This window comes from Hyla sarda, chromosome 6 (genome assembly GCF_029499605.1).
Source record: "Hyla sarda isolate aHylSar1 chromosome 6, aHylSar1.hap1, whole genome shotgun sequence".
NCBI classification, from domain to species: Eukaryota; Metazoa; Chordata; class Amphibia; order Anura; family Hylidae; genus Hyla; species Hyla sarda.
This window is the reverse complement of record NC_079194.1, coordinates 201,879,381-201,901,236: the sequence shown is the minus strand read 5'-3', so window position 1 is coordinate 201,901,236 and position 21,856 is coordinate 201,879,381. Positions and strand designations below refer to the sequence as shown.

Here is a 21,856-nt window from a genome sequence, read left to right as displayed (position 1 = left end):
TTTTCAACCTTATGAACTATGTTACTATGCTTTGCCATTGACTTCAATGTATTTTACTCTGCACTGTTCACACTGCGTAAATTCAGCTTGTGGAATTCCGTTCCGCTAGAAGAAAGAACATGTTCATTCTTCTTGCCGAATACTCGAGCAGAAGTCCATTGAAGTCAATGGTTAAAAAAAATTCCGCTTGAAATCGTTTCCGCGCTATATTTGCGCAGAAATTTTGCACGAAAAAAAAATAAAAAGAGAAATTCCAATTGGTGGTTGTAGTCCATCAAAAAAAAAAGAAAAAAAGCTTCCTCCTATATTCCGCACGGAAAATCCGTGCGGAATTCTGCATTAACCCCTTAAGGACTCAGCCCATTTTGGCCTTAAGGACCTCAGACAATTTAATTTTTACGTTTTCATTTTTTCCTCCTCGCCTTCTAAAAATCATAACTTTTATATTTTCATCCACAGACTAGTATGAGGGCTTGTTTTTTGCGCGACCAGTTGTCCTTTGTAATGACATCACTCATTATATCATAAAATGTATGCCGCAACCAAAAAACACTATTTTTGTGGGGAAATTAAAACGAAAAACGCAATTTTGCTAATTTTGGAAGGTTTTGTTTTCACGCCGTACAATTTATGGTAAAAATGACATGTGTTCTTTATTCTGAGGCTCAATACGATTAAAATGATACCCATTATTATATACTTTTATATTATTGTTGCGCTTAAAAAAAAATCACAAACTTTTTAACCAAATTAGTACGTTTATAATCCCTTTATTTTGATGACCTCTAACTTTTTTATTTTTCCGTATAAGTGGCGGTATGGGGGCTCATTTTTTGCGCCATGATCTGTACTTTTTTTTGATACCACATTTGCATATAAAAAACTTTTAATACATTTTTTATAATTTTTTTTTTCATAAAATGTATTAAAAAAGTAGGAATTTTGGACTTTTTTTATTTTTTTTCGTTCACGCCGTTCACCGTACGGGATCATTAACATTTTATTTTAATAGTTCGGACATTTACGCACGCGGCGATACCAAATATGTCTATAAAAAATGTTTTTTACGCTTTTTGGGGGTAAAATAGGAAAAAACGGACGTTTTACTTTTTTATTGGGGGAGGGGATTTTTCACTTTTTTTTTACTTTTACTTTTACATTTTTTTAAATTTTTTTTTACACTTGAATAGTCACCATAGGGGACTATTCATAGCAATACCATGATTGCTAATACTGATCTGTTCTATGTATAGGACATAGAACAGATCAGTATTATCGGTCATCTCCTGCTCTGGTCTGCTCGATCACAGACCAGAGCAGGAGACGCCGGGAGCTGCACGGAGGAAGGTGAGGGGACCTCCGTGCGGCGTTATGAATGATCGGATCCCCGCAGCAGCACTGCGGACGATCCGATCGTTCATTTAAATGGCGAACTGCCGCAGATGCCGGGATCTGTATTGATCCCGGCACCTGAGGGGTTAATGGCGGACGCCCGCGAGATCGCGGGCGTCGGCCATTGCCGGCGTGTCCCTGGCTGCGATCAGCAGCCGGGATCAGCCGCGCATGACACGGGCATCGCTCCGATGCCCGCGGTTATGCTTAGGACGTAAATGTACGTCCTGGTGCGTTAAGTACCGCCTCACCAGGACGTACATTTACGTCCTGCGTCCTTAAGGGGTTAATTCTGTGCTATTTTCACGCAGAATTTGCGCTAAAAAAAATTTAATTTCACTGCGGAATTTTTACGTGAGGATTCCTCTCCCATTGCTCAGTGTGACTGAGGTGGTGCTGAGCTGCAGCATCATGCCTACTCTCAGCATAGCTTTTCCTGATCCATGTGCTGTACATCATTTATATAGGGCAATGCGGAGAGGAGGTGCGTATCTGTGTCTTTGTGCTGCCTCATAGACTATTTAGCCGCAGCATTATAAGTTTATGAACGGCCATCACTGTAACTAAAAGTATACAGATTGGTAGATTGGTGCACATATCAGTCCAGGTTCTGCCCATCTAATAAGAACCTAAAAAGCTAGCAGCAAGTATTAAAAGTCCTGATGTACTACTTATGTCCTAGGCAGTAAAAGTGTTATTTGCACTCACTAGGAACTTTGTATAGTCTATGGCAGTCTATGGGTCTTGTTTGAATTTGGGACAGGACCATTTCTTTCTCTCTGACGCCAGGTGTGATAGAAGAGCTATGTGGGTTTAGCCATTTAGTCTTTTGCTGCTCCTCCTCCCATCTCATGGTAGTTACACTGTCCTCCTTGGCAAACAGGCCTTTTGAGGGCTGAGGAGGTTTCAAAGCATTTACAGAGCGCCTAAAAATGGGACAATGGAAACCATATAGCTAAAATTTGGTCTCTTACAGTTCTATGTATTAACATGAAATTCTGTAAAAATAGCATGTAATAAGGTGCACAAAAAATTGGATATCCCAAGTAATACCTGCAGGGGACAACACTGCAAAACACAGTGAGCCAGGAAAGAAATACCATCAAAATGAACAAAACATACAATGAAACAACCAATGGAAAACAAGATGGAGTTGTATGCCGTGTGCAAGGTCAGACAGATGTGTACATACCCCAGCGCATGGCGGTGGGTGGGGGCGGATGGGGCATTATCAGATATCGGGAATGTAATTGCTGATACCGATAACGTCCAAAATCGTGAATATTGGCCAAACCGATAATCAGTCGATCCCTATTGTTAACCCCTCCTCGCCAACAACCAGCACCTGGCGGTGTACCCTGGGTCCGGGTCCTCCATTTGCCCCTGGCTTAAGGCAGGTGGAGCTAGCTGGTCAAAGTCTTCAAGGATGAGTATGTGGCGGCTGAGGTGAGTATACAAAGAGAGGTTCTGCAGGCAGCATTTTGCAGGGTTCTCCCTTCCAGCCACATTATGGCTAATACTTTACACAAAATAATAATAATAAAAAATAAAAAAAATCTTCCTTGGTCACTGGTGTGGTTTAGCACCTCTTGTGGCCAATATGTGTATTGCACTCTGATTTCTATGGCCATATCTGTTCTCATCAGTTTAATATCTGCAGAGTCCTTTTTGGGGGGTTTATATTGGGGGCTGCTTTATTTGTTTCAGTCACATGAGCTGCTTTAGGTACTCTGGCATCCCTAAATCCTGCATTGTTGCTCACTGTCATAGAGCATATACAAACTGCTGTGGCAGGTTGTTGCCAGGGAGTCATGTTCCCTTGTAAACTACAGGGGGGGATATAATCAAGCAATCTGTTCTCTCCTACCACTGAGTGCCATGCAATGTGCAAGCTCTTTTGCATTCCTGGCAGACGCTCAGGTTTCTTTTGAGATTCCTCATCTGTCAGGTCTGCCAGCCACCCATCCTGGGGGTGTTCTTGGCATGTCATGCTAAATGATTCCCTTCTCCACAGGCTACCGCTTCCGCGGCATCCAGTGCAAGGTCTCCATGGGAATGTCCCTGTGTGGGCATGGATTGGACCCGATATCATTATGCCAGACAGTAGTGTCTCCTGTCACTCATGTCATAGCTGCTGCGTACGCGGCTGGCACTCCGGTACCCCACTGCTGGTGCGAGGTGTCCAAAGGAATGCTCCGCTGTATACTATGGACCCATACCAGTAAGCCAGACAGTGGTCTGCATGGTTTCCTTTGCCGCCTGTCTCTCTTCACACAGCTGATGTATCTGCGGCTGGAGTTCCGGTGCCTCACTACTGTGCGAGGTGTCCGATGGAATGACTTGTTGTCTACTATGTACCCATGCCAGTAAGCAAGACAGTGGTCTGCATGGTTTCCTCTGCTGCCTGTCACACGGCAGATGTATCTGTGGCTGGAGTTCCGGTACCACACTGCTGTTCGTGGTATACTTAGAACTGACCCAGCGTGTCCTACGGACCCTATACGGGATGTCAGGGATGCATCCCACAGCTCCTCCGCCTCCCCCTATCTCCCGGGGGGGTGTTTCTATCCATATCTCCTAGGCCTCCCCGTCCTCCCTCCTACGACAAGGGGCACAGTTATCGCCTCCAACACCTGGAGGTGTTCTTGTTCAGCCAGACTGTTGTCTGCACTGTTTCCGCCGCCATCGGTTTCTGATTCCAGGGCTGCTGCGGACATAGTCAGGTTTCCCATACCTCACTGCTGGGTGAGGGATCCGGAGGAGGGTCCCTACAGATACATGGGGATTGATGCCAGTCGGACAGTCCTTCGTCTGTTGGGTCTTCTACACCACCAGGTTGCCCATTGGATAAGCCGCACTCCAGTACCCAGCTTTCTGTGGGAGGTTAAATGGAGTGACCCTGTGTGCTCGGAATCCCATACCAGTCGGCCAGGTGGTTTTCCGCATGGCTTACTAATACGTTGGATCAACTAAAATACACTTTCCACACAGTGGACGGTAGTTTAGGTAGCCCACTGCCAAGGTATAGCTCCGAGCGAGTCTCCCCATGTTTCTCCATGGGCCTTATACAATGCATCACATACTGGTTTGCAGGGTTCACTACTTTACCAGGTCCCTCTCTACATACCTGCTACTCTGTCTGAAGGCTGGTATCTCACTTCACTGTGTGTGTCCATTTGCGGGACCTGGCGTGGCCATGGTCCCTATGCCACATAGCCAGGCTGTATCTGCATGGTTTCCTAATCCATCGGGTCACCTCCCCCGTTTCTGCCGATGCCGCGGCTGTGGTCCGGTGTCTCTCTTTCCAGGGGAAGTTCCGCACAGTGTGTCTCTGTGGCTGCATGGGCCCTTTTCTTCCTGTAAGTCAGACTGTGTCTGCATGTTTCCTGCTCCACATACATTCTTCATATCTTGAGTCTGCGCCTGCAGTTCGGGTGTGTGGCACCATTAGGAGATGGGGTGTGGGGTTTTTCTGCAGGTTCCAGGGGCTTTGTCAGCAACAGCACTCTGTTCCCCTTTCTAAGGTTGCAATGTTGGTCTGCTAAGGGCATACCTTCCTTCCTCCGGTCTGTTGTAAGTCTGCGGGCTCCTTCGTGTCTGCAGTCTTGGTACCCCACTACTACCGTGAGGTATCGGTGTCTGTGTCCCTACATATGTCAAGGCCACTCTGCACGTGTAGAGCCCACCTTCCTTCTGTTCGGGGTGGTGTGCCTCGGGGCTTCCTGTGATTTTGTTTCCACAGGCCTCGGCAGTTGGCACCTCTGTTTTGGCATGGGGCCTAATGAGGGGGCCACACAGTCAGTGCATCCCCTCCCTTGGCCTCCAGGTATCTTTCCAGGTTTCTGTCCAGGGTGACTTAGGCACCTACTCTGTTGCCTTAGTCATCGTCCGGAATGGCTCTCAACACGTTTGTTTGTTTGTGTGTGCTTGTTACTTGCATTCATAGTCACATCTTGTATTTTTGCCCAGCTCCAGGGTGGAGGATTCCGATCCCTCTGGGGGCACGAGGTGGCTTCTCCATACCGCGATGGGTTGTCGCAGGGGCCCTGGGGGCTATTTCCTCCCAGTTCTTGTCCGTGGCTCTGGGGTGGCATTTTCCTGCCCTCACAGTACCTGGCCCACTTTGCCAATCCCCTTTACACAGGGGGTATGGGGATCAGGGATCTTGGCCAGCTCTTGTTTCTTCTCCACTAGGGGGACTGTTTTGTTGCTCTAAGAGCCAAAATGCTGCCAAAGCATCATGGGAGATGAAGTCCAAAACATCTGCCAAAACATCTGCAATTCTGGAGGTTGCCTATGCCTGCAGTGTATATGACATCCTGCAACACATTTTTTCATAAATATGGCAGCTGGGACTGCAGATCCTTAACCCCTTTACTCAATAGCCTGTTTTGATCTTAAAGGGGTACTCCGCTGCTCAGCGTTTGGAACAAACTGTTCCGAATGCTGGAGCCAGCGCCGGGAGCTTGTGATGTCATAGCCCCGTCCCCTCATGAGGTCACGCCCTGGCCTCTCAATGCAAGTCTATGGGAGACTTGCATTGAGGGGGCGGGGCATGACATCATGAGGGGGGCGGGGCTGTGACATCATGAGGGGACGGGGCTATGACATCATCGGCTTCTGCGTTTGGAACAGTTTGTTCCAAAGGCTGAGCAGCTGAGTATCCCTTTAATGATCAAGGCAAATTTTGTTTGGTAATAACTTTGGAACGCTTTTACTTATGAAAGCGATTCTGAGAGAGTTTTTTTTCGTGACATATTGTACTTTACATTAGTGGTACATTTTGATTGATATATTTAGCGTTTTTGTAAAAATAAAAAAAAATCCAACATTTTGCAAGAAAAATGAAAAATTAGCATTTTTCTAGATTTTACCTTTTCTGCTCGTACAATATAAATAGTCATGCCGCACCAAATTAATGATTAATTCACATCTACAATATGTCTACTTTTAAGCTCCCATCGTTTGATAAACATTCTTTTACTTTTTTAGAATGTTAGAGGGTTTATAAGTTTAGCAGAAATTCTGCAGATTTTCCAGAAAATTTCTTAATCTGATTTTTCAGGGACCAGTTCAGTCCTGAAGTGGAATTGAGGGGCCTATATGTTATACACTCCCTTATATCGCCCCGTTTTAAAAACTGCTCCCCTTAAAGTAGTCAGAATGACATTAAGGAAGTTTATTAACCCTTAAGTCGTTTCAGAGAAATGAATGCAAAGTGGAGGCGGAATATTTAAATGTAATTTTTTATTTTTTATTTTTTTGCAGATTTTTCATTTTAATCAATTTTTTACTGTTACACAGTAGGTTTTTACAAAGAAATACAACTCAAGATTTATTCCCCGAATTCTGACGTATTTAGAAATATCCCATATGTGGCCTTTGTGCTACGTGTCTCTCACACAGGCCTCGTGAAGGCGTGCTGTGTGGATGTTGGGGCCTCCTTTTAGTTTAGGATATTTTGCTGGCATCAAATAAAGTTGCAGAGGCCTTGGGGTGCAAAAACATTTTTGGGAGAAAAATTGATGCTTTCATTGGTACCATTCTGGAGTACATGTGACACTCTGATCTTTTTCTATTTTATTTTTTCTGAGGTGGTATACATAAAAAAAAAAAATAATCTATCCTGCTGTAGTTTTTTTTATAAAATTATTTTTTTGGGGGGCTTTTCCTCATGCAGTATAAAGGACATGTTAACTTTAATCTGCAGGTTGATACGATTATGGCGATACCAAATATATTATATACTTTTTCTAATATTTTAGTTCAATTATAGCATAAAAACTATTTTTGATGTTTTTGGGGGACTATTTTTTTTTCCACCTTTTTATTTTATTATTTTTTCTACTATTATACACATAATTCAATGGAATACACATCTTTACTCCCTTGAATTTTACCTATGACTGTCAGTTTTACACTGACAGACATAGGATAGATCAGCCTCTACCATAGGTTGTGACCCTCCTGTTGCCATGGCAATGGAGACCACTGTCAGGCCTCCCATCGGCGCTCTGCTTTCACTTTGCAGATCGCCGTTTGGTAAAAGAGGGATCTCCCTCTGTTACCCTAATAGTCTGCAGGGTTAACTCACTTCGATCCTGAGTGCTGTGGGCGGCCTCCTCCGACGGGGCCCCCCTCTCCTGCTATTGCTTCACAGTGCGAAGCGACTGAGGAGCGGGGTAGGAGGAGACCCCCACATGAACCCTGCTATCTTCTGTACTGATGGACCAATAGCAGCGATCGTCTGCTGGGAACCGCTGCGATTGGTCCCTGTCCGACTTCAGGGAGGCCCGGCTGTGCAGCACAGCCGAGTTCCATAGACTGTCACATTGCCCGGCGGTGCTGTGACCATTTATTTCCATCAGGTTTTGCATAAACGGGTTAAAGGAGAACTCCAGCCAAAGATAACGTATCTCCTATCCACAGGGTACAGGATAAGTAGCTGATCGCAGGGGGTTCCACCAGTCAGACCCCGTAATCTCCAGGCTGGCGCCCCTGCTCTCTGTGAGAAGCGTGTGTCGTCTACCGGTAGAAAGCATGCGCTCCAATCATTTCTGTGCGAGTGCCGATGATGCCTGATTGCTGTACTCGGGTCTTTTCTGAGCTCCCATAGAAATGAATGGAGCGCGTGCCATCTGCAGCATGCACTCCTCGCTGGTCCCATAAATGTTTGATTGGTGATAAATTTGGCGACCAGACAGGCTCAGGAAGTGTTGAAATCTGGAGACCTCCCTGGGAAACCCTGTGTGGGCGTTGGTGATCGTTATCCTAGCCTGCTATAAAATGCCCTAGCGTTAAAGGTTACACGTGGCCACAGGATGTCCGGCACATATTGCGGAGCTGCTAGTGTCCCTCATCACTACAAGAGGTGATTCCTGTCGTATGTGATGACTCCCCAGATCATCACACCAACTGCTGGAGGATTGTGTCTGTAAATGAGTGACCTTGGCAGTCAACAAACTTTAACCAAGAGGTACACTACCCAAAAGTAGCCACTGGGAGTGACATGGGAAGCACTGTGATGTCTTTCTGTGGCAAAACCCAGTAATCTAATCAGACCACACCTGTAATCCTTTACATGCTGAGTTTTGTATTTTGTAGCATTCTGACGTTTCTATCTGGGTACAATTATTTTATTTTTTGTCAATGAGTGTAACCTGTTCAATAGTAGATGTGCACATTAAATCATTATGGCATGTTCTAAATTCCTATTTCCCTGAGGCTGTCCTGTATGCATTCATTTAAACTGACTGTCCCCGCTTTTTATTTTTTCTCACTCTAATCAAATGTCTTTAGCCTTCCTCTATAAGTCATTGCAGCGTCAGCCGCCCGTTTTTCTCTTCCTCTACCACAGGTTTGCAGGCTCAGCCTCTTTGTTACCACAAAATTGTCAACGTGAGATTTCATTTTGGTACAATGCATACAATAGAGGGCTTGTTGTTTGAGAGATTGCAGCTCCCCCTGCTGTTCAGATGTATAATTGCAGTTGTGGTTTGAATATTCCGTTGTGGGTCTGTAGGTTTTCCAGCCTGGCCTCTATCTTTGCCCTCTTTGTAGGTTTATATTTGACATATTGACTTTTGCAGTCTTGATGTTTATTAACAATCTGCAGTTATGGTGTGCTTGTGCAAAGGTTTTGTTGCATTTATCACTAGGTGACATTTTTTTTTTAAATGATATAAAAACTGGGACCAAACCCTTTTAAAGGCTGCATTCACACCACGTTTTTGCAATACAGTTCCTGTATCAAGTTTTTGATGAAAAAACGGATTCCTCAAAACCTGACTAAACTGTATGAAAACGTGTACAGATTTTAACCCGTATACGGTTTGAAAAATGATGTCCGGTTGCATCCGGTTTTTAAGAAAAAACTTTATACGTTTTTAACTTTTCACTCTATTATGAATAAAGTTTCACTTGTTTGATTGAAATTCCAAGAAAAAATACCGTATGTTGCAAACTGGATGGAACCGTACGCACATACGGTTCTCTACAGTTCCCATTGACTCCCACTGTATACGGTTTCAATACGGTTTTTCTCCCAGACCAAAAACCGTGCTAGGCTACAGTTATGGGTATGGGAAAAAGCGAACAAAACTACAAGATGCAAAACAGATGCAACCGGATGCATGGTTTGGCATACGGTTTTCAATGGAGAGTCAAAACATACGGTTTTCAATACGGTTCCGTACGGTTTTCAAATTGAAAATGTATATGGAAACTTTATAGCAAAAATGTGGTGTGAATGCACCCTAACACTCTTTTTATAAAGGCTTATACCTGTTCTGGTTTAAAGGGGGGGGGGGGTACTCTGCTGGAATTAAAGGGGTACTCTGGTGGAAAACAATTTATTTTAAATCAACTGGTGCCAGAAAGTTAAACAGATTTGTAAATGACTTCTATTAAAAAAATCTTAGTCCTTCCAGTACTTATCAGCTGCTGTATACGACAAAGTTATTATCTTTTTGAATTTCTTCTCTCTCTGTCCACAGTGCTCTCTGCTGACACCTCTGTCCATGACAGGAACTGTCCAAAGCAGGAGAAAATCCCCCATAGCAAACCTCTCCTGCCCTGGACAGCTCCTGACACGGATAGAGGTGTCAGCAGAGAGCACTGTGGACACACCAAAAAAAATCAAAAAGAAAAGAACTTTCTCTGTAGTATACAGCAGCTGATAAGTACTGGAAGGATTAAGATTTTTTTAATAGAAGTAATTTACAAATCTGTTTAACTTTCTGGCACTAATTGATTTTAAAATAAATTTGTTTTCCACTGGAGTACCCCTTTAAAGTATCCTAAGCACCAGATGCGGTACGTGGCCTCTTGTTTCTTACCTTTTTTTTTTTTTTTTTTTTTTTTTTTTTTTTTTTTTTTTAAACACGTCAAAAAATGTTCTCTCTCTGCTCTGTGTCTGTGAGGAATACGTCCTATAGACTTACATTATAAGACTGTCTCGCTCTACTCATTCTAATGATCGATCAGGGTTAGGACAAAAGTTCTTTTAAATGTCCGTGCCCATTTAGCGTTGCCAAATTATACTACAGCAAGTAGGAAGTCTGGAACGATTTTTCAGTATCACTTCTGACCGCTTTATCTGTTTGTGTATATGATAACATTTGTCACCTGCATTTGTCTACCTCTCTGTTTTTAACTTTAAACAGAATTTCTCTCTGGTGTAGGCTCGGCGACAACAGGATCCCACCTCCGGCCTGGGCAGTGGAGATGATCTGAAGCTACGTTAAGCCTGACCCCACCTCCAAGCTTCCCTTATTCCAGTGATCTGCAAGACCAGGAGGATAAAAGCCTTTGACCATTTCATCTCAACCCTTCACTTTGAAGCTTCCTGCACACGTGCTGTCTGCGCCCTCCAAGAGCGGTTTAATCCCCCTCCCTCTCGTCTATGCAAGCTTTTAGCCGCATCTGATGTGCACTCAGGCGGCTGTAGTTTTTCATTTACAGTTTGCTGATAAAATAGGTCAATAGTGTTTTTGTAAGAATGTTAATTTTTGTTATGCTTTTCTGCTTTTTTTTTTGTATTTTTTTTTTTTGCCGTCATATCCAGTAAGAAGGCTGTATTGGTGTTAGGTCAATTATAAAAGCACCACTGTTACAGTATACAGAGGGTTCATACTGGACATCTTGCTGCAAAAAGGGTTAATGCTCAATCAAACAGTTCTTTTGCATATTGATGCCTTTTATGTTTTTATTGTATTTTAATTGATTTTATTTCATTCTATTTTTTTTTATTTTTTTTATATACCGTATTTATCGGGGTATACCACGCACCGGCCTATAACACGCACCCTCATTTTACCAAGGATATTTGGGTAAAAAAAGTTTTTTACCCAAATATCCATGATAAAATGAGGGTGCGTGTGCGCGCGTGTATACCCCGATATACCCCCAGGAAAGGCAGGGGGAGAGAGGCCGTCGCTGCCCGCTTCTCTCCCCCTGCCTTTCCTGGCGTCTAGAGCGCTGCTGTCGGCCCTTTTCACCCCCTGGTTATCGGCGCCGCTGCCCGTTCTGTCCCCCTGACTATCGGTGCCGGCGCCGATAGCCAGGGAGAGAGAAGCGGCGCCGACAGCCAGGGGGAGAGAAGGGGCAGCGGCACCCATTGCCGGCACCGCTGCCCCGTTGCCTCCCCCCATCCCCGGTGGCATAATTACCTGAGTCGGGTCCGCGCTGCTGCAGGCCTCCGTCGTGCGTCCCCAGCGTCGTTGCTATGCACGGCGCTCTGACGTCATGCGCCGCGCCGTTCAGCGCATAGCAACGACGCCGGGGACGCACGACGGAGGCCTGGAGCAGCGCGGACCCGACTCTCTCTCCCTGGCTATCGGCGCCGGCACCGATAGTGAGGGGGACAGAACGGGCAGCGGCGCAGATAACCAGGGGGTGAAAAGGGCCGACAGCAGCGCTCTAGACCCCAGGAAAGGCAGGGGGAGAGAAGCGGGCAGCGACGGCCTCTCTCCCCCTGCCTTTCCTGGGGGTGTATCAGCGTATAACACGCACACAGACTTTAGGCTAAAAATTTTAGCCTAAAAAGTGCGTGTTATACGCCGATAAATACGGTATATAATTATGTGTACCTTGTAAAGCATTTCAAAATAATAGTCACACTTTCTGTGCCCTATTTTTTCTGGCAAGGGGAAGATATCCAAAGGTCAAGAAATACTTGAACCACAGGCAGAAATTCTTACCACTCTCATGTAGGTGTGCACATAGTTGCACCATTATTGCACTCCAAAAAACACCCTTTTTGTTACAAGTTTTAAACAATTCTGTTTACAGTTTTGTATACAATAGGAAGTCGCAATTTGGAACCATAATTGCCTAAAGCAGGGTTTTTGCATTGTGATGATAGTAGGGAACCATTACATGGGTTATCCCTTAGTGTGAGAGAGAATAGTATTACTACTGCCATGTTGTGCTCTATATCCTGTATGGCTACCAGCACAAAGACAATCCAGTTGAACAGTCAGAGTCAGAGACTAGTTGCTATAGGTAGCCTAACAGCTAAAAGTCAATAGGTTTGTCAGACAGCATGTCCCTAGCATTCGATCTTGGATTGCTCAGGTCTTTAAAGTACTCCGGCGCTAAGATATCTTATCCCCTATCCAAAAGATAGGGGATAAGATGCCTATCGCGGGGGTCCCACCGCTGGGGACCCCCGTGATCTTGTACGTAGCATTACTGGCGATCATGGGGGCCGGAGCATTGTGACGTCACGGCCAAGCCCCTGTGTGACGTCACGCTCCGCCCCCCTCAATGCAATCCTATGGGAGGGGGCGTCACGCCCCATCCCATAGGCTTGCATTGAGGGGGTGGAGCGTGACGTCACACGGGGGCTTTGCCGTGATGTCACAATGCTCCGGCCCCCATGATCGCCAGTAATCAGACCTGGAGCGAACATGCTCCGGGGACTGATTATAACTGGGTGCTGCGTGCAAGATCATGGGGGTCCCCAGCAGCGGGACCCCTGCGATAAGCCTCTTATCCCCTATCCTTTGGATAGGGGATAAGATGTCTTAGCCCCGGAGTACCCCTTTAATATGATGCAGAATTGTCAATGAACTGGGGCAGAAAAGGGCACTAAGGCTTGGCAATATCTGCTGTATTAATGCTAAGATGTCTGCTGTGATGGTGCATTTAAACGGTACATCAGTTTGGTCCTTTTATTTTACTTATAAATGTGAAGTTTCCTTCCATCACACTAGCACGCTTGGTATCTCACAAACTATACACCTTACAGTAGAAAATTGGAATGTATTGTAAGGTTCTTTAAAGGGAAATTGACAGGCTGATCACCCGCACTAAACGCAATACACGGCTTATCGTGTGGGTGAACAGGAATAAAATGATGTATTACTTACTGGTCCGGCCGTTTTGAAGATATTGCTACAATGTTCAGTGCTGGATGGAGGCGGGAGCCGGGTTAGGCTGGGTTCACACCACGTTTTCTTTAATACGGTTTGGAGGAGGGGTCGACCACGTTTTTGCCTGCGGTCGGGAAACCGCATACGGCCGAAAACGAAGCCGACCGGAGGCTGCGGTTCACTCCGGTCGGCTCATAGACTTGCATTAAATACGGTTCCCGAATACGGCTGAGTGCGGGCGCCGCAATTAAGCACCGCCTCCCTCCTCCAAACCGTATACGGGAACCGTATTTAAGAAAACGTGGTGTGAACCCAGCCTTACTGAGCTTCCCCGCCTCCATCCTGTATGCCGCGCTATGTCAACCCATATTCTGCATATTTATTATTCTTTACCCTCCCGTCATAATGACTAGGACGTAAGAGTTAAGAATAATGAGTATGCAGAATATGGCCATCCATAGAGCTGCATACAGGACGAAGGCATGGAAGCTCGGCAAGCAGGCTCCTGCCTCTATTGCGCACTGAACAAAATTGTCATTCTAGCAACGGGGTCCATATGTTAAAAAAAGCGTATGACCAATTTAAATGTTTAAAGTTATGTTTAAGTAATACATCATTTTACTCCTGTTCACTCACACTATAACCCAGTGTATTGGATGTTTTTTCCTTTAAACATACCTACATTTATTTTTACAAATATTTAATTCTGTGGTGTGCGAGAATGATATAGATTATTTCTGGAAAGCCTTCGTGCCCCTTCTCTGCTAGTTCAGTGGTATTTCTGTCTTCAGATGATTCTTACAGACTGGCTGTTAGGGAGAGGAAACTTAACAACAATCTAAAAAAAACTGAGTTTGATGGGTATTGTGTCCCTAAGTCTGAGAAGGGAAAAATCTGCAGTAAGGCCGCATACTTCCCTAGCCTAGCCTGCAACATTATTCTTGGACTATGGATATCTTTGCATAGGTTTATTTAATGTAGGTATTTGGGGGAATGAAACCCATATATGCAGTTTCCTTTTTCTGCAGCTTTAATATATTGCAATACACAGCAAAGTGCTCGATTCCATTAAAAATGACCTGTCAGTTCAGATAACTTTTCAGGATAAACTGACCTGTGTGTACATGAATTGCACACTTCCTGGCCATTATATGAATTATATATGTCATTTGATATCTGCTGTCAGTTGTCCTTGGGCTAGCAAGTGTAGCTTAGCCTCTATGATGTCTCCTATACAGTGCGCGCACACAGAAGAGAGTATCTTGTTGTTTTGTGTCCCCAAACATACCCTAAGTAGCAGCCTCAGCATGGAGTACATTATAGAGCAGTAATGAACAAGCTGTAACTCAAATCCTGGGGTGAGATTTGATACTCACTATAGGATTTTATGCAGTCTGTGTCTCTATCTGTCTCTGTTTTCTGACCTAACTCTCTTTCCAAACTCACTTCTCCCCACTCCCCTCCCCATAGACATCCATGGGCAGTATGTAATAGTTTCTTTCAGTGAGCTGCTTTTCCATCTCATAAACATAAGATGGAATTGAGCTGTTATGTTGTTATATTTTATAGTGAATGAAAGTTTAGAAGGGGAGGAAAGAAAGCTTTATAAGAAGAGAAAGAAGCATTTGTCTCTAATAAGATAAATTAACAAATAGTTTTTTTTTTTAACAATAAATAAAATAGGTACAATTAAAAACTGTTGGATAGCGAGATTTGGCCACTTAATCAAATTCAGTAATGTTTCCATATGCCAAACAATAATCCACTTCTGAGGGGAAGAATGTTCCCTTTCCCCTCTGATCCAAGATGGCTCCTTTTTAAATAGGTATTCCGGGGATAAGATGTCTGATCGCGGGGGGCCCGCTGCTGGGACCCCTGCAATCTCCCTGCAGCACCCACAGCAGGCCTCCCACGATCAGACATCTTATCCCCTATCCTTTGGATAGGGGATAAGATGTTTTTGCCCGGAATACCCCTTTAATCTCCTCCAGTGTCCTTTTTCTTGATCTCCATTCACTTATGCCCACTGAATCACGTGTTCAGAAACCTCCCTTTTTCTATAGTACTATCTTCTTTATTAACATATTTTTTAAACCTTGTTCCTCATTAATCTTATTGCACTATTGCATAAACATAAGTCTTATAAAGTATAATCCTATAAGTATAATAATTTCTAATTTACATAAATACTACTACATATTTATACAAATGTATATAAACATATATTTATATATTTTAAATATACATATGTATAAATATGTATTAGTATGTATGTAAATTACATATAATTACATCATTTACAGTATTGTACTTTATAAGACTACTTTGTTTAAATGCAATAAGATGTATGAAAAATATCATTTAAGAACAGACTCAGATCAGACTATTTAGGTAAGTTTCTGGAAGAAAGGGTATAACGGGTAAGGAATGTTTGCAATGTGAATAATAGGAACCCGAATGAAAAAGTGGCAAAGGAGTAGAGAGTTATCACTGTAGTGGTACACTCCTTAAGGTCCTAGAGACCCAAGCACACAGATCTTAAGTGTTTTTAAACAGATGCTTGTAGCAGTACTATAATTCTTGAGAAAGGGGGTTATCCCTAAAACACTGAGTATTATTATGTATTTTATGCATTTTTATGTGTTTTACGTTGTGTACCTGTTGCCAACAAAAATGTAGATAATAACATTATATGTATATTTTTAATATAAATTGATTAAAAAATGTGTATATTTTTGGGTGAAAAAATGCTGTCCCTGCAGCTATTGCATGTGTATATCTATGAGGAGTCAAAATACAGGAAGTGACGGCAGGAGAAGTAGGGCTCTGTGCAGGCTTCTGGCTTGTCAATCATCCTGCTGTGTGAGCCGGGAGTGTGTCATAGAGCCTTAGTGCACAGAGCCATGCTTGTCCTCAGTGCACAGAGCCCTGCCTGTCCTCAGTGCACAGAGCCCTGCCTGTCCTCAGTGCACGGGGCCCTGCTTGTCCTCAGTGCGCGGGGCCCTGCTTGTCCTCAGTGTGCGGGGCCCTGCTTGTCCTCAGTGTGCGGGGCCCTGCTTGTCCTCAGTGCGCAGGGCCCTGCTTGTCCTCAGTGCGCGGGGCCCTGCTTGTCCTCAGTGCGCGGGGCCCTGCTTGTCCTCAGTGCGCGGGGCCCTGCTTGTCCTCAGTGCGCAGGGCCCTGCTTGTCCTCAGTGCGCAGGACCCTGCTTGTCCTCAGTGCGCAGAGCCCTGCTTGTCCACCCACACTTCCTGTATTTGGACTCCTCATAGAGACACACATACAGTAGCTGCTGGGACAAAAATATACACATTTTTTTAACCAATGAATATTACAAATATACATATAATTGTATTATCTACATTATATAAAAAGTTTTTGTTGACGACAAGGTACACTTTAAGCATGTATGTTTTAAGGTTAGAAAAGCTAGCGATATTGAAAAATTTAGGGTCTTGATCCCGTGATTCATTAGACATAGTAAATGGAGATCGAATGAAAGACACTAGAAATTAAAAAAGAGCTTTTTTTGGATCAGAGGGAAGATTCTTCTGCACACAGTGTATTGTTTGGCATATGGAAACAATACTCAATGTGAACCAGTGGTCAGGTCGCTCTCTAATTATGTTTTTATTGTATATGTTTTTCTGTAATTAAGGCATCTAGATTTTTGAAAGAATCGAAACAGAATTAAAGTGGGCAAAGACTGACCTAAAAGTGTTTAGTAGTTTTGTGAGTGCCATGTTAGTGGTGGGCCAACTGGCAGTTTGCATTAGGTACAAAGGTGCTCCCTATTTTAGTTTTTTGTACATCTGTTAATTTGCTTTCTTTTTTTTTTTTGTTTTTTTTTTTTTGCTGTTACCATTGATTTGATTCATGCAAAATTTGTTGAAAAAACTGTATCCATTTAAGCCTCAGTCCCAACAATCTGTTCTCGGGTGACTCCGCTGCCTCTCTTGTGAATTTGTATTTAAGAAGAAATCTTACATCAACTTGGATCTGAGCTCAGATGTGTGTTCAGTGGAGAAGGGTTGGAGACTGAGATGTCAGGGAACAGACTGTTGGGATTAGGATGGAATGGAGCAACTTAATCAGTATTGCATTACAGTAAAAACTTGGAGTAGACCACCTATAGTTGCATTGGAAAGTGGTCTTCTATCAGGGTGATTTTCTAACGTAAAAAATGACCACGATGTATAGTAAACTGAAAACCTGTCACACAGAATCTGTTCTGGACAAGGGGGTGGTCTATTTAAAAGGTGTTACTGTACGTGCAAGCTGCAAAAGACGCAAATTGCAGAAGTGTTTTATTCCACAGTCAATGCACTAAAAATATGAAATGTGGCCATGGTCTTCAGTTTTGTGAAGATTTTAATGGTACTATTATTAGCTAATTGACCTCTATAAAGAGCATCTACACTTAACAATAAGCCCCATTTGTCATTGTTTGATGGTATACATTTTTGTGCAGCAGCTTGGCTTTATAAGGGCTTGTTCACAAATGAAAGATTTTTGCAGAAAATTTCTACAACCACCCATGTATCTGAATGTGACTTGTAGAAACAAGAAGCAACTTTGTTGAACTGGTTTTCAATCGCAGAACTTTTTGCAACAAATCTGCCACTTGTGAGTATACCCTTAAAGGGGTATTCCAGGTAAAAACTCATTTTTCCAGTGAATGCAGCCTTCTGGTCTGGGACTTTTATTGTAAGAGACCAGGTAAGTCATGCCTAAAGTTTAGACCTTACATGCATTTGTTGTTACTATTTATATTTTGTAAATATCCATGCAGTTATTGTTTTCTTCTGTAGAGATCCACATGTGAGATACTGTTTATAAAATCTGCACACGTTTTTGTATTGACCCTTATCGACTGCTTTTGCAGGATACAGGGCTCACACACACAGTGATGGGGCCTTTTGCCATGTTAAGCCAGTCCAGAATCATAGTAACATTATGTGGTTCTGCAATGCTACCATAGAAGGACATCCTACCATTATATTGGGTTGTCCCTTATGCAACCTGAAGTACTCTGAGACCTCTACTAAACTTCCTATGACAGCCGTAGTATGGTATGGTTGAGTGTAGCCATAACCTAGACTCCAGAAGCTGCAATATTCCTTCTCCTCCAATTTGCACATCTGGTAGCTGCAATAGAACAGTGTGTGAACTGGCTTAAAAGGATTGATCCTGGTTTTTAAAACTGATGACCTATCCTTTAGGCTATGTCTACACGACTGAGTCTCCGTGCGGACATTCCGCAAACTGCGGACCGCACAGGAATGCGCTGTCTCATAGATGGCTAAGCATTGCGTGTGTTGTCGGCAGAAAGAATGTTCGTGTTCATTCTTTCTGCGGCCAAGGAAATCAGAATTTCCGTGCCGGAAAAACATGGCATGGAAATTCCAACATGTGAACATGGCCTTAGGGTATGCCTTCCATATTAGATCGATCAGCTGTTTGGAGGAGGCTGCGGCACTCTTCCCTGTTTACATTGGTGTGCACTTGTAGTAGTGGCTGGGCTTGGTTTTTCAGCTGTGTTCTACTGAATGGGTCTAAGGATAGGCATCAATTTGAAAACCTTTATCCAACAAGCGGTTATTACGAACTCGACTTTTACAGTTCTGCATATAACAAAGCCTTGCCTAAATATATTACTGCCTGTTAGGCATGGCCATGGATTTGTTCATTTTTGTGACTAAATAGAGTATATTATGTATATCAGTTCACACCCTTCACTTGCACAAACAATAAATCATATCATTTGAGGGATTTTTCACAAAATAGGACAGACCTTTCAATTATTGAATCTTTATTCCTTTTTTTTTATATATATATTTGATTGGCAGCTTTGTTTTTACATTTTGTTGTTTTCTCTATTATGCCACATTAATTCTGATATTGTTCACCTACCATACGATTTTTTACACTTTTAAATAGATCATCATCTCCTAAATCTGGGTGCCTGACATATTTTCACCGAATATCTGTATCTACCTGGATGACAATAAAACCTACTAAATATCTGCTGCAGGTCACCCACACCTAAACGGTTGATTGCTTTAAGTCCTATATGTATGTATGTTATTATCGTGAATACTGTATGACTTTAATGTGTACTTGTAAACTGAATGGTTTTAATAAATGCCTGATGTTGTCTAAAATAACCAAACCAATGTCTTCATAAATTTGTTATGTGTTAAGGGTTTTCCAAGAGGAGAAAGAAAAACCTTTTTAAATTATTTATATGCCAGAAACAGCACCACAGACTCAAAAAATAGGGCTGACCCGCCATCAACCATGCGGTTTAAACTAATATTTTATTTGGACATTTATGCATGCAGCAAATCCACATATGTTTATGTTTATTTTGTATTACATTATTTTATTTAACCCCCTAAGGACAGAGCAATTTTTCCTTTTTCAACTTTCGTTTTTTCCTCCTCCCCTTCTAAAAATCGTAACGCTTTTAATTTACTACCTAAAGATCCATATAAGGGCTTGTTTTTTGCTCCACCAATTTTACTTTGTAATGACACCAATCCTTTCACCACAAGATCTATGCAAAACAAAAAAAAAAATATTTGTGGGGCAAAATTTTAAAACAAATACGATTTTGCAAATTTTGGGGGCTTTCAATTCCACGTAGTGCACTTTTCGGTAAAAATGACACCTTATTATGTATGTTCATACGATTTTTCTTATGCCCAACTTATATAGGTTTGATTTTGTTTTACTTCTTTATAGATTTTAGTACAAAAAATAGCATGTTTAAAAATTTCCTCTTCTGACCCCTATAACTTTTTCATTTTATGGGGATGTATGAGGGCTATTTTTTTTGCGCCGTGATCTGTAGTTTTTATCAGTACCATTTTTGTTTGGATGGGACTGTTTGATCACTTTTTATAAAATTTTTTTTTAGGGTAAACAAAGTGACAAATACGCAATTCTGGACTTTGTTTTTTTTTTTTTTTTTTCACATATACGCCATTGGCACCTGACGGTGCAAAACATGTTAGACGTTGTGACCCCTTGCCAAGGCAGAAATAAAGCAAAGATTTTATGCATATCCAGTGCTGGACATTCTTCTTTTGGAGTTACATTTTAATAGTTCGGACGTTTACGCACGTGGTGATGTCACATATGTTTATTTTTGTTTAGGTGTTTTTCTTTTTTTTATGGGAAAAGGGGGCGATTCAGACTTTTTATTTAGAAAGTGGGTAAATTACTTGTATACCCTTTTTTTTTTTTTTTTAACAATTTCATAGTCCACATGCAGTCCACATAGTTACATGCAATCTTTATACACTTTTACATGCAATTACATACACTTTGTACACTGTACATGCAATCTTTATACACTACATACACTGTTCAATGCTCTGCTGCTCCAGCCTGCCATGGCTGGCTGGAGCATCAGATCATTGATCGGTGAGGAGGCAGGTAAGGGCCCTCCCACCGCGGTGGTCGTGATCAGCACCGCTGAGCAGCCGGGAAGTGTTTTTTATATATATATATATATATATATATATATATATATTTTGAACGCCACGATCAACTTTGATTGCGGGGTCTTAGGAGTTAATGCCGGGCATCACCGTGATCGTGATGTCCAGCATTAGCCATGGGTCCAGGCGGCGGATAGCTGCTGGGACCACCCTACTATGACCCGAGCTCAGCTCCTGAGCGCACGTCATAGAAGTGGAGCGGGACAGGGGTGTACAGGTACGCCCTTCATCCTCAAGAGGTTAAATAATGGGAAATGGGGGGGTGATACAAACTTTTATTAGGGGAGGGGCTTATTCACATTTACTTTTTCTTACTTTTTTTTCCGTCCCCATAGGGGCCTATAACATGCAATCTTGCGATTGCATACACTGTTCACTGCTGAGCTTTGGCTCAGCATTGATCAGTGTTATTGGTGCTCTACTGCTCCAGCCTGCGGAGGCTGGATGGGAGTCAGGTACCACCTAGGGCAGGGATGCCTAGCTAGACCTGAAGAGTCCTGGCTCAAAGGAATGACCCACTCTATTGGCCAAAACATGGAGAGTGGGCAAAACATAGGCAATACAACCCAAATTAAGGAAACAAAGGAAAATGGAGAAGCAAAAAGGAACAAACAGCCACTGCATAAGGAATTTCAATGTTATATCAGTCTCTCAGAGAGGTATGAAATAATATCAAAAAGAGGTCACCAAGTAAGACCTATTTAATAAAACATAATAGCAAGAGTGGGGTTTCTGGATCCTAGGTTTCAACCTTTCAGCTTCTTTAACCCCTTAAGGACCATGGGTTTTTCCGTTTTTGCACATTCGTTTTTTCCTCCTCACCTTTTAAAAATCATAACCCTTAAAATTTTGCACCTAAAAATCCATATTATGGCTTATTTTTTGCACCACCAATTCTACTTTTGCGGTGACATCAGTCATTTTACCCAAAAATCTACGGCGAAACGGAAAAAAAAATTATTGTGCGACAAAATTGAAGAAAAAATCAATTTAGTAAATTTTGGGGGCTTCCGTTTCTACGCAGTACATTTTTCGGTAAAAATGACACCTTATCTTTATTCTGTAGGTCCATACAATTAAAA

General features: G+C 42.7%; 1 protein-coding gene across 1 annotated transcript in view; it reads left to right on the top strand.

The window, feature by feature from the left end:
- Positions 1–11,242, top strand: part of CBFB (core-binding factor subunit beta) — a 35,212-nt gene extending 23,970 nt beyond the window's left edge. The window contains exon 5 of the mRNA XM_056528155.1: positions 10,575–11,242. Within this exon, the coding sequence (XP_056384130.1) occupies positions 10,575–10,637 (63 nt within the window). The 3' untranslated portion in view covers positions 10,638–11,242. The remainder of the gene's footprint in view (positions 1–10,574) is intronic.
- Positions 11,243–21,856: the final 10,614 nt, after the last annotated feature.